General features: G+C 38.6%; 1 protein-coding gene across 8 annotated transcripts in view; it reads right to left on the bottom strand.

The window, feature by feature from the left end:
• Window positions 1-13,227, bottom strand: part of MLLT6 (MLLT6, PHD finger containing) — a 150,466-nt gene that overhangs the window by 36,899 nt on the left and 100,340 nt on the right. For 7 of the 8 annotated variants that reach the window (XR_009154832.1, XM_058180188.1, XM_058180185.1 and 4 more), the window contains 2 exons: window positions 11,110-11,287; window positions 9,155-9,754 (listed from right to left, as the gene is read on the bottom strand). Coding sequence is in view for 7 of the 8 variants with exons in the window: in XM_058180188.1 (XP_058036171.1) it covers window positions 9,155-9,754; window positions 11,110-11,287 (778 nt within the window). In the remaining variant the exon portion in view is untranslated. The remainder of the gene's footprint in view (window positions 1-9,154; window positions 9,755-11,109; window positions 11,288-13,227) is intronic. The other variant, XM_058180187.1, reaches the window with a different exon arrangement.

Genomic DNA, 13,227 nt, shown 5'->3' with positions numbered 1-13,227 from the left:
GTTTTCACTGGCAGAATGCTCAGGCCACAACAGGCACCCCCAATATGAGTGATGTCGAGCTGGCCACGCCCCCTGCCTCCCCCAAGGTCAAACATAACTCTGATGTGGCCCTCAGTGAAATTGAGTTTGACACCCTTGCTATAGTATAATCAACTTCAATTTCCTTCTATTATATCTCTCTAAAACAAAACAATACAGGATTTCCCCACAACTTTTATGGCTGTCATAACTCACAAGATCTCAGGCACAATTCTACCTTTGCAATGTGGGTGTATGAATAATATATTTATCTGCCTATACTTCCAGGATCACTTTTTAGTGATTAGAAAAACAATTTAAAAAAAAAAAAATAGATATAAAGTTTTTTTAAATATGGTCTCCTTGTACTAAAGAGTATTCATCAAAAATATCTACAACTATTTATTTATTGGCTAAAGCCCCCTGGATATAAAGGTAAAGATAAAGGTTCCCCTTGCACATATGTGCTAGTTGTTCCAGACTCTAGTCGTGCTCATCTCCGTTACAAACCAAAGAGTCAACGCTGTCCTAAGACGTCTCTGTGGTCATGTGGCCGGCATGACTAAATGCCAAAGGCGCACAGAGCCTTCCCACCAAAGTGGTACCTATTTTTCTACTTGCATTTTTTGCGTGCTTTCAAACTGCTAGGTTGGCAGAGATTGGGACAAGTAACGGGAGCTCACCCCATTACACAGCACTAGAGATTCGAACCGCTGAATCTTTCAATCGACAAGCTTGGCATCTTAGCCAGTGAGCCACAGCGTCCCCTGGATATAGCCTTTCTTAAAAATGGCATAATACTACCTTACAGAAAGAATAGGGACTAGCTCTTTTTATTTTATAAAAGTTGATGATCTGATACTATGGTTCTTTCATGGGTACTAATTATCCTTTTATTCTATTTTACAGACCTCCATACTAAGAATTTCCTATCTACAGAGCTAAAGGCTGAGGTGTGCATGGCTCCCATTTTCATTGAGAACTGAGAAAAATGAGTTAGGCTGCAGCTGAAAAATTCAAATGTAATTTATCACTCTCTTTTTCCAATATATAGCTGTCTTCCTGTTCTACCTGTTCAATGTGGAAAGACAACATTTGATTACAGAATGTTTATGGTAGGAAGAAGCTGTGATTAACTAGATTCAAATCATATACATGAAATGCCAAGTTGATTTCATACCTTCCAAAACAAGATTTCCTTTTCTCTAACAGAAGGTTGGGGAAGCACCCACCACTCTTGTCTTTTTTATATTTTGTTTCTGTAAACCCTACATACAAAAACTCTTAAAAACAGATGCTGAACCTCTATGCAGGAGTGGCAGAGATAAGTAATTGCTCTCTTGGGCCCAGGAGTCAGGATAAAATGAGAATTTTCACCCATGAGGGTATAGACTACCCACAACAGTTTGCAGAACTGCAGTAATTCAAAGGAAAATGTCAACTTGCCAATGGTTTTGAATAAAACTGCATCAATCAGAAACCCCAAAATCCGAGAGATCTGATTGTGATGCAAAACACCGCTGTGAAAATCTTTTTATCATTTTGTGTACAAGTCTTTGTTGTTTCTGACTAATAGAAATATGTTTCTAAAAAGGCTGAATTAGTGTAACTACAATGTGCTGTTTTTGCTAACTTAAAATATTCCATTTCATTCCTGTCTTACGCTCTTCTGAGCACTTTACTCATTTTTCAAACCTACATATATATTAATAAAACAAACAAAATGTAAAAAAGAAGTTACAAAATTTATGTAGTTACTTACCAGGCACATCTGGTAACCAAAATATTTTTACAATCCCCAAGGCATGTCACAACTTTTGAGTACTTCTAACGTTTGGAAATTGAAAGTTAAAAAATTTGACATGCCCTAAACAGTAACTAGAAGCATTCCTCAATGTTTTGACATCCAAATCTGTTGGCAATAGATGCCTTAACAATATGGTTCTGGATTGTAACTCTCAACATCCATACTATTGGCTCAAATATCTAGGGTTGATGTGAATTGGGGTTCCACACAGACATAGCTTGCTATTGCCTCCTTCCTAGGAGAAGTGACTGCTCCAAGGACACAAATTTATGTCTAAGGCAAGACTAGAAATCATAGTCTCGCAATTTTTAACCTGATGCCCTAACCAAGACAACTCTCTTATACAGAACTTTATAGATTGAGCCCACCCAGCAGCAATTTTATGAAGGAAAAAAAAACAGGGTTGAAAAGAAACCCAATTTCCTACATTCTTACTGCATACTTACACTACAGAAAAGAGATTACTACATTCTCTTGCACCTTAGGCCTATAGACTCAATCAACCATCCTATAACCCACTTATTCAGATATCTTAACTGAGACTGAGACATATTTCTTCTTAAGCACCTTCCACACCTCCTTCTTTACTCTGTCTGCACAGATCTGAAATAACTCTCCACTAATATTCTGCCCATACAGATGGCTGCTGCCTACGCAGCAAACCATGCAGGGCATTAAAAAAAGTAGAAAGAGGATGACAAGAATTTGGCAAGCAGAAAAGCATCTGCCCCTATCCTCACTTCCGTTTAAACGGATCCTGGCATTATCATGGCATTTGTCTAATCAGAGAGCAAGTTTGGATGCTACTTCAGATGCAATGTCCTGCATGCAACGAATAGCGTTTAAAAACATGCCTTGGCCCACAGTTTCAGTCATCTGAGAACTGGTCTTCGTTGAAGATTCTGTACTCAGAGGCCAGCATAATGTATGTCAAAAATCAGGACTCTGGTTGTCAGGCGGACCTACCAGACATAAAAAGCCTCCCTTTCTTTGAACACAATAGAGGGAGGGATAAGAAGGGTGGGTGGGAGGAAATCTATTGCCAGAGGCTGAGATTATAGAAGGCTTGTGGTTTGTAACAGCTCCGCCCTGAAAAATAATTACATCCTGAATTCTCTCTCCTTTTCTTCCTTGGCTCCTCCCCTGCCCTGAAGTAGAGAAAGTAAAAGGCTGCAGTCACTAGGAAACCAGGGAGATGCTAACGTCCAATTCTTCCCGCCTTCCTTTTTTTCTTCTTCTTTCTACTTACTGTGACCTGAATAGAAGTGCTTGAGAGCAAGCCAGATATCGGCAAAGCAGTTGCCAAGTAAGCGAGCCATAACATGCTCAGCCTTGAGGCTCTTTACTCTTAACCCTTTCTTGCAAAGTTCACAAGTAATCATCCTAAGAACAGGTGAGTTCATTACCTGAATGATGCCCCCCCCAGCTTTCTTTAGCTTCTCATGGGTCAAGAAAACATGCAATTTCAACTTATGTAGGAATGTTGGAGAAGCATCAGGCACTGCTTGAAAAAGAGTAACAGCAGTCATATCAACTGGGCTGCAATCTTTACATAGGTCAACCTGGCAGCCAGACCACAGAGACAAAGGAAGAAATGGAATGCATTGGATTCTGCTGCCTGCCTTCTTTCTAATGAGTGGTCCATACTCAGATGCTACAAAAGCAACAGAAAACTGGCAATGGAGCATAAATACTTTTGAGAATCTTAGCTAATTTTTTAAAAATTAAAATTAATACCAGCCAATCAATAAAACGCTTTAAAAGAATAAATGCATCACATACAAGTATCTTTTATCCTATGGTGATGCTTCAAAAATAGGTAATCTTTTGAAGTAGGATTATCATTTGAATGGGAGATTAGTCAGGTGTTTCAATAAACAAGTTGAGTGTGGGAGGTCTTGTCTTATTTAAAGAACAAAATTCTGGGTGATGTCTTCAGTATTTGTTTGATCATCACAAAACAGGTATGTGGAAGTATGTCATGGCTTGAATAAAGGAGATTTCTGAGGACCTCCGAAAAACAATTGTTGATGTTCATTGGGTTAATATGGTTACAAAGTTATTTTCAAAGAGTGTAAACTCCAACAGTCCACTGTCAGGCAGATTGTGTACAATGGAGGCCATTCAATACCACTGTTACATTCCCAAGAATAATCAATCAACCAAGATCACATCAAGAGGAAGGTGTATAATACTTTGGGAAGCTTCAAACAACCCCAGGTTAACATAAAGTCTTCTTTTCCATTGGCAAAATGGAAAAGTATTCATGAGATCACCAGCAGGGGAGAATACAGAATAACCAAGATATCCATTTCAGGGCTGCAAGGAGAAAACCACTATTCTTCCGAAAGAACCTTGCTATCCATCTACAATTAGTAAAATCACATGAATAATTCAGAGGATTGGAAGAAAATTCTGCGCATCCTTGACATCAAAGAAGAACTTTTTAGCTTCAATTAAAATGGTTGTGTTTGGCAGAAGAACTTTATCCAACCTGTGAAACATGGTGGTAGAGCAATAGTTTGAACTTTCATTAAAAAAAAGGCTGAGGCAACACTTTATTTGCTTTTTGTGTAAATGGTTCCAAATATGTTGTGGTATTAGGAAGTCAAGAGAGTATTGCAGAAATGGCAATGTACAGCATACTGTATACTTGGCTAACTTCTGTTCACATCTCTTCTTAAGATGGCGCCTAAGATGGCGCCGACGAAGGCTGCCTCGGTGAAATGCTCTCTAATTGTTTCTTTATTTCTAATTGTTCTCTGTGACTCACTACGGATTTCCTACTCACGAGACCATCTGCTAAAAATTAAGGAACATTTCTTTAAGGAGCAGCTTTCTTTAATCTCACCCCCGCCTGTCTTTACAAACACGGAGGAGATTCTAACACAGGAGGAGGCAATTCCCACGGAGCCATGGATTACTAAAAAAACCAAACGACGGAAACGAAGGAAAAGAGGTAAACGATCTGGGATCTTAAACAGATTAAGAAGTCGCATTAAAACTCCTCTGCCTTCAATTTTCCTAACAAATATACGCTCACTTGCAAATAAGATGGATGAAATACTCCTCTTAAACAAATACTATTCTGATTTTCGCAATTCAGCAGTCCTATGCTTCTCTGAAACCTGGTTAAATGAATCAATTGAAAATAGCAGCCTGAACATTCCAGGATTTCAAATTGAACGATCAGACAGGATTCCAGAAACATCTGGTAAAAAGAAAGGAGGAGGCTTATGCCTATATATTAATTCAACCTGGTGTCAAGATTTTAACATAATTTACAAATTCTGTGACAACAATTTAGAGACTCTAATTATCAACTGCAAACCTTACTATTCGCCTCGTGAATTTTCCTCATTTCTTCTAATTGCTGTTTATGTCCCACCACAAGCCTGTGTAAACAAGGCATTACGAACTCTAGCTGACCAAATCATGGAGGCTGAAGCCAAACACCCTGATTCACTGGCCATTGTTTTGGGAGATCTAAACAAGGCAAACTTAAGGAAAGAACTACCAAAATACTTTCAGCATGTCAATTGTCCCACCAGAGGCAAGAATACTCTAGACCACTGCTACACAACACTAAAAGATGCCTATCGGTCTTTACCACGTGCAGCTGTAGGACACTCTGATCATTGCATGATTCACCTTGTACCTGCTTACAGGCAAAGACTTAAAGCCATAAAACCAATAATTAAATCAGTGAAAACCTGGACGGAGGAATCAGAATTAAAGCTACAGGCATGTTTTGACTGCACTGATTGGAATATTTTTAAAGATACCTCTGCAGACCTGGATGAACTCACAGATACTGTAACATCATATGTCAGCTTCTGTGAAGACCTATGTGTACCTACAAGGAACTTGCGAATACACAGTAACAACAAACCTTGGTTTACACCTAAACTTAAGCAGCTACGACATTCCAAAGAGGAAGCCTACAGAAAAGGTGATAAAATGCTGTACAATCAGGCCAGAAATGCACTAACAAGGGAGATAAGAGCAGCAAAAAGAAGCTACTCTGAAAAGCTAAAGAATCAATTTTCAGCAAATGAACCAGCAAACATGTGGAAAACTCTTAAAAATATCACCGGCTATGGCAAACCTCCTTCCCAGGCTGAAGGTAATCAACAACTGGCAGATGACCTGAATGAGTTTTACTGCAGGTTTGAAAGGAAACTACAGCCACCTATCTCCACAACCCCATCTCAGACACACCAACAACAGCCAAGCCTCCTACAACTGACCCCATTTCATTGGGTTCACAACCCCTAGTGATCACAGAAAAGGAAGTGCAGGACCTATTTCACAGACAAAAGCCAGGAAAAGCTCCAGGCCCAGACAAGATAACTCCTTCTTGCTTAAAAGTCTGTGCTGACCAATTGGCCCCATCTTCACCCATATTTTCAATAAATCACTAGAGATGTGTTATGTTCCTTCTTGCTTCAAACGCTCTACCATCATCCCAGTGCCGAAGAAGCCCACCATCAAGGAACTGAATGACTACAGACCAGTTGCTCTAACATCTGTAGTCATGAAAACCTTTGAAAGGCTAGTGCTTTCCTACCTGAAAACCATCACGAATCCGCTGTTAGACCCCTTGCAATTTGCATACCGAGCAAATAGATCAACAGATGATGCTGTTAATATGGCTCTGCACTACATCCTACAACATCTTGAGTCTCCAAAGACCTATGCAAGGGTCCTTTTTGTAGACTTTAGTTCAGCATTCAATACCATCATTCCAGACATTCTTCTAACTAAGCTAAACCAGCTACAGGTACCGGAACAGACTTGTAAGTGGATCACAAGCTTCCTAACAAACAGGAAGCAGCAGGTGAAGCTAAGCAAGATCACATCAAATACCTGTACAATTAGCACAGGGCCCCCCCAAGGCTGTGTGCTCTCCGCACTTCTCTTCTCTGTGTATACCAATGACTGCATCTCCAATGATCCAGCTGTTAAGCTACTGAAGTTCGCAGATGACACAACAGTGATTGGTCTCATTTGAGACAATGACGAATCCACATATAGACGTCGTATGACTAGCCTTGTGGTACAACCAAAACAATCTGGAACTGAACACACTCAAAACCGTAGAAATGGTGGTAGACTTTAGGAGAAACCCTTCCATACTTCCACCTCTCACAATACTTGACAACACAGTATCAACAGTAGAAACCTTCAAATTTCTGGGTTCTATCATATCGCAAGATCTCAAATGGACAGCTAACATCAAAAACATCATTAAAAAAGGACAACAAAGAATGTTCTTTCTGCGCCAACTCAGTAAGCTCAAACTGCCCAAGGAGCTGCTGATCCAATTCTACAGAGGAATTATTGAGTCTGTCATTTGCACCTCTATAACTGTCTGGTTCGGTTCTGCAACCCAACAAGAAAAACACAGACTTCAGAGGATAATTAGAACTGCAGAAAAATAATTGCTACCAACTTGCCTTCCATTGAGGACCTGTATACTGCACGAATCAAGAAGAGGGCCGTGAAAATATTTGCAGATCCCTCGCATCCTGGACATAAACTGTTTCAACTCCTACCCTCAAAACGACGCTATAGAGCACTGCACACCAGAACAACTAGACACAAGAACAGTTTTTTCCCGAAGGCCATCACTCTGCTAAACAAATAATTCCCTCAACACTGTCAGACTATTTACTGAATCTGCACTACTATTAATCGTTTCATAGTTCCCATCGCCAATCTCTTTCCACTTATGACTGTATGACTATAACTTGTTGCTGGCAATCCTTATGATTTATATTGATATATTGATCATCAATTGTGTTGTAAATGTTGTACCTTGATGAACGTATCTTTTCTTTTATGTACACTGAGAGCATATGCACCAAGACAAATTCCTTATGTGTCCAATCACACTTGGCCAATAAAAAAAAAAAAATTCTATTCTTGAACTTCTTTATCAAGTGAGAAAAACTATGTGAAACTGAGGAATCTACAAACTATCTAAGGGAAAATCTAAGGGATCTATAAATTTCATTCAGATAAGATCCCTCCTCTTCAAGCTATTTCACAAAGGTGTTGTGACTCTGTGTTTGAGAGTCATTAGCATCCAGGCTATAATTCATCATTCATCTTGGAATTATTTGATTGCCTAGCAAACAGCTCATTTCGCATTAAGAAATGCAGATAGGCATGATTAATAAGCCTAGAAACAAACAATCCAGTATAAATGAGTTAATAGACATGAACAGTAACCAATACAACTGAAGAACTATGAAGAGTCAGACCTAGGATAAAGGAAAAGCAGTACTTCACAATTTATAAGACACAGATAATTCTTTTTGTTTTGTGCGTTTTGTGTATAAACTTGATTTTTTCTATTATTTTCAGCCTTCAAGGGCAATAGGGCAGTAATGAAATGTAAAATTTGTTACTACTGGTTCTGTGGCCGTGGCTTGGTGATGGTAGTGGTGGGTAATGTGACTGGATGGGCATGGCCAACTTTTTTTTTTACTTTTAAGCCAAAGTAGCTGACTTTTATTTTTACTTTTACAGCCAAAGAGGTTGTAGAAAAAAATGCTTTTAAAAGGTTCTGACAATCCCAGCTCAGTTGCCTGATTGTCAGAGACTTTTTTTTAAATTTTAAAAGCATTTTTCCGCCGAAGAAAAAATGCTTTTAAAAGTAAAAAAAACCCAAAAACCTCTGATGATCACACGGCTCACCTAGGAATGGGAAGGGGGGCAGGAATTTTTGCTACCGGTTCTCCGAACCACCCCCTGCCATTGCTACGGGCTCAGGTGATCCGGTCAGAACCGGGAGCATTTCACCCCTGCAATAAGGATATATGATTGTGACATTACTAGAATGGGCAGTGATAAGTTTCCCTCAGTTTTAGAGGTATGTTGGAGTTACAAGAACAATAAGTGATACCAAAAACACAGTAGTGTTTGGCTTGGGCAATTATAAACTAATTAAGAAACTAAGATGATTTTGTGCTGGCAGAAACAGAGCACTCCTGAGATTAAATCACTGTTTGCTAGATTCATACAGTAATTTTAGCTATGAATTAAGGTTTAAAAAGCTGCGTTCACATGGCACACTCGAGCCAAAACCAAACAACCACATTATGGATTAACATAATTTATTTTCCCAGTCATCTTTCAATTGTATATGCTTTTAATAAGAGTTTCTCGATCAGGGTCAACCTGAAGGGGGGAAAAAATCCTAGTAAATATATCATTGCATCATCTTTTATCTCATTTTCTTAGGATCACAAATCCTATACTTGAATCAACCAAAATATGTAGCATCCTGGCCAGAGGCCTCAGGAGAAGCATGTTACCTACCTGATCCCATAAGTGGTGATTCTAGGCTGAGGCTTGGAAGGGTGGATCCATGGCTGAATGAACGTGACGACCCACTGATGGTGGAGCTGACCAGAGAACCCCCAGAGAAAGGCAAAGAAGAGGCAGCTGAAGTCCCAACCAGTTGGGTACCTGGCACTTCTTTATTCTTGCTACCTTTGGGCCTCCCTGGTCCATGCTTGCTTTTCTTATTGGTCTTGTGCTTTTTTTCTTTCACGACTTCTACTTCTTCCCCGCTAAGAGATGGCATGCGCTTGTGGCTGCTGCCACTGCTGACTCCACCACTCCCACTTGGGGTGCCACCAACAGAGTTGGAGGTCTTGTAGTCCACAGGGGAAGCATCCCGTCCCCTCTGCTGACTCATGGCTGAGGTCGAGAAACGCATGATGGAGCCAAAACCTGAAAAGATCACCTTCTGCTCAAAGACATCACTTTTCTGCCCTTCAGACAATGGAGAGCAGTGGGCGGAAGACGAGGACGAAGAGATGGGTTTGTGGTATTTCTCTTCCTCAGGCGGCTGCTGCTCAAGCTTTGGAAAGGTTACAAAATCCTGGGAGAAGGGCAAGGAGCTGCATGAGGTACCTGAAAGGGGATCAAGCAGAATCGTGAAATATACAGCAAGCTGACAGGAGATGTTTTCACTAGAGCTCTCACATGTCTCAGCTCCCTGTCTGCTCATCACAATTAAATCAATTCAAAGCTACAATTAAATTCCTCATCCCATTACTGAACTAAAAATTAGCTTTTGTGAACTAATTGCATGCATTTGCATTCATGGGCCTTGTCACCTTTAGCTCCATTATGTATAATAAATAAACTCAAAGTCATCTAATATATTTGGGCCACGTTTTGCTATTTACATACAGGTAGTCATCATTTAGTGGTCTTTTGCAGTTACAACAGTGATGAAAAAATAATCTCTGGAACTTTTATTTATATGACTTTTATGGGTCTATAAAGCAAAGGAAAGATGAATTTAATATTATAAACACAGTCACAGTTTCACTTAGTGATTGCTTCATTTAATGACTGAGTTGCCAGTCCCTCACCAAGGATTACCTGTAGTACATATAGAAAATGTTTGGAATTAGTGAGAAATGTTAGATGTGAGCCTTACCATTTTATGGTATCAAGCTGAGTGTATGTACTATGTCAATTAAATGTTGTCTTATTCTTGCTTTACTAAGAGGAACAATTGGACTTTTAAGTGCATATTGCATTTTTGGTTGCATATATGATATGATATATTGTAATATGTACTGTATAAATTCTTAGCTATAGGTACTGAATTAAGTTACTATTACTGCTATTACTTATATTCTTATCTCTATTTCAGAGACACAGAGAGGGCAATAATCATAATTTCCTAAAACCACCAATTAGAGCAATGGATCCACAGTATCAATACACTATCAATGGTCAAAGAAAGGAGAGTGGCAACCAGGGACTATTTGTCTAAAGAAATGAAAAAAAAAGTCAAATACAGCTGAATTACATAAGTGATATATGTTGTGTTTCCTTTTCTTGTATCGTCCATCTGTACTCTGATAGTCATCAGGGATAGGAAAGAATTTTGCAAGATATGAAAATCTGACTATCCATTGATCAACTCTACTTCATCCATTTGAACATATGAAAATTTACTGGGATTACCAACAATCCCTGAAGCCTAACTTTGTATCTGTAAGAACATTTGGGGTGGGTGGGTAGAGAGAAGAAAAGAACTTGCTTGGACTTACTTCTGGTCAATGCACAGCAGGAGGAGAATTAATAATAGGCCTCTTCCCTAAGAGAAGCCAAAGGTAATGTAAAATAGTGAAGACTTATCTACCATTTAGAAGACTTGCCCACCTGCCATTCAATAAAGCCTGGCTAATTCAGTATGTTAGTCTGATACCTTCCCCTTCCCATTCTTCCTATTTCTTTCTGTTCTTTACCTGCTGGTGGAAATGTTACACTGGATGAGGATGAGCCAAAACTTATTGAGCTTTTCCCACTTCCAGACTTCTTAGTTTTGTGGCTTGTGCCATGGCTTGAAGATCTTTTGCCTTTCACCTCCGACCTGATGATCTCTGAGGATTCTTTACTGCTCTCGTGGTGGTTGGTGGAACTCTGCTGCAATGAACAAATAAGAGAGTTCAGAAGTCATGTGCTGGAGATTTATTTCACATATGTTACTGCATGGCATATTTTATATTTCAGAAATATTTGCTCAGAATGTCTAAAAAGAGGCAACAATCTGCATCACCAAAATGACAGCCTCAGAAATTGTTTCTCATTCTGAATCCTGCCTGAAAAATATCGTGTTTTCTTCCATGGACGAGTATTTTAAAACTCAAATGAGGACGTGCCAGAAAAAGGCATTTGCTTAAAATGAGTCCATCACTATTTGAAACATTTCATCCCACTGTCATATAGTTACTTTTAGCAAAATATTCCTAGTGCCTAATCCAGATTCATTTTTGAACCTTACCAAGAATCACCTTGATGAGATAGAAGGGGGGTGTTATATAAATAGTTTTAAAAAGTAAATCTTATCATTTGAACCCATGGATTTCATTTGCATAAAAATAAAATTTGTAGGAATTCTCAGAGTTATAATAGCAAAAAATCCAAAGGATGCCATTGTGAAGTTAGGAGATAATGAATTTAAACCGGATTAATAATACATAGTCTTATGATAACCATTTACAAGAGAACCAATCCCTCATACAACAATCTCTTTTTCTCTCTTTCAAATTTATATAGCTGAATAGAGTCAATAAGTGACTGGGTGGATTTAGCTATAACAACTGCAGATAAAATAACATTAAAATTAAAAACCTATGATCATCCAGAAGCAGCATAGGTCAACCATAGTTATAGGATTTGTGTACAAATATGTAAATACATCCAGCAGGTTGGAAAACTAAAAAGAGGAAGAATAAGTTCTCCAATCTGCTTTCAACATGTTATATATGCGATAGATTAATAGTGTCTCATGCTTTTTCTTCCTATTTTACTCCTAAAACTGGTCTCTGAAAGATTTCTCCCCTGTATCTCAGATAGTATCTTCAAGCAAAACTTTTAAATTACCTTATTCTTGTGCGATTAATGTAATTAATATTTTATGTTTAATATTTTATGTCCATGTTCCCATGTCCTTGTGAGGCATTTTTTATTTCTTTTAAGCAAACATTTAAACACTCAAGCTTTCTCTCCCTATTTTATTTTTGAATTGCTGCTCAATCACCCGTATCAGCATTAATGTAAAATTATACCATACAGAATTGCCAGGGAAAGCCATAACTTGGATTTTACTGTTCCAGAGATTATAACCAATACAAACCATGTAAATATTGTTTTACTATTCTTTCAGGATTATTTCAGTAGTTCCTATTCAAGTTTCCTAACTGAATAAGGGATCATACTTAATAATCTTTTTCCAGGTCACTTTAGCCCCACACATTTTGTGATGTACAACTGGAAGCAATTTATCTATCAGCTGATTTACAGTGTGGTTTTGCAGCTCTCCAAGCAAACAACGTTTGGAAAAACCCAGAGAAGAAGCTTTAAAAGGAGAAGAAACTGAAACAATGAATGACAGTAAAGTGGAAGGTGGAAGACCAAGAGTGAAGCCAAAAATACACCTTAGGTGCTCTGCAACAGATATAGCAATTATACATGAGAATGAGAGATAATCCTGCATGGGCAATTCACTTGGGTGATATCATTTTGAGGAGACAATCTTTCTCCTTCCATTCTCTACGCAATACGCTAATTGTGTACAATCATATTATTTAGTTAAATAAAAATCTACAGCATTTTGTCAATCAACCAGTTCTATGCAATATGCAATATGCATTCCAGATGAGTACATGAAAATCAGGGCTTGAAAGTCCTGATGTTCTATAATTTCTCCAAGAATATAACACTTTGGATGAATACAGGTAGTCCTTGACTTACAACCATTTCTTTAATGGCTGTTCACAGTTACAACGACACTGAAAAAAGTAACCTATGACCAGTTCTAACACTTATGACAGTTGTAGCATCTCCCAAAGTCACAAGATCAA

This window comes from Ahaetulla prasina, chromosome 4 (assembly GCF_028640845.1).
Source record: "Ahaetulla prasina isolate Xishuangbanna chromosome 4, ASM2864084v1, whole genome shotgun sequence".
Taxonomy (NCBI): Eukaryota; Metazoa; Chordata; class Lepidosauria; order Squamata; family Colubridae; genus Ahaetulla; species Ahaetulla prasina.
This window is presented reverse-complemented; position numbering and strand designations above follow the sequence as displayed.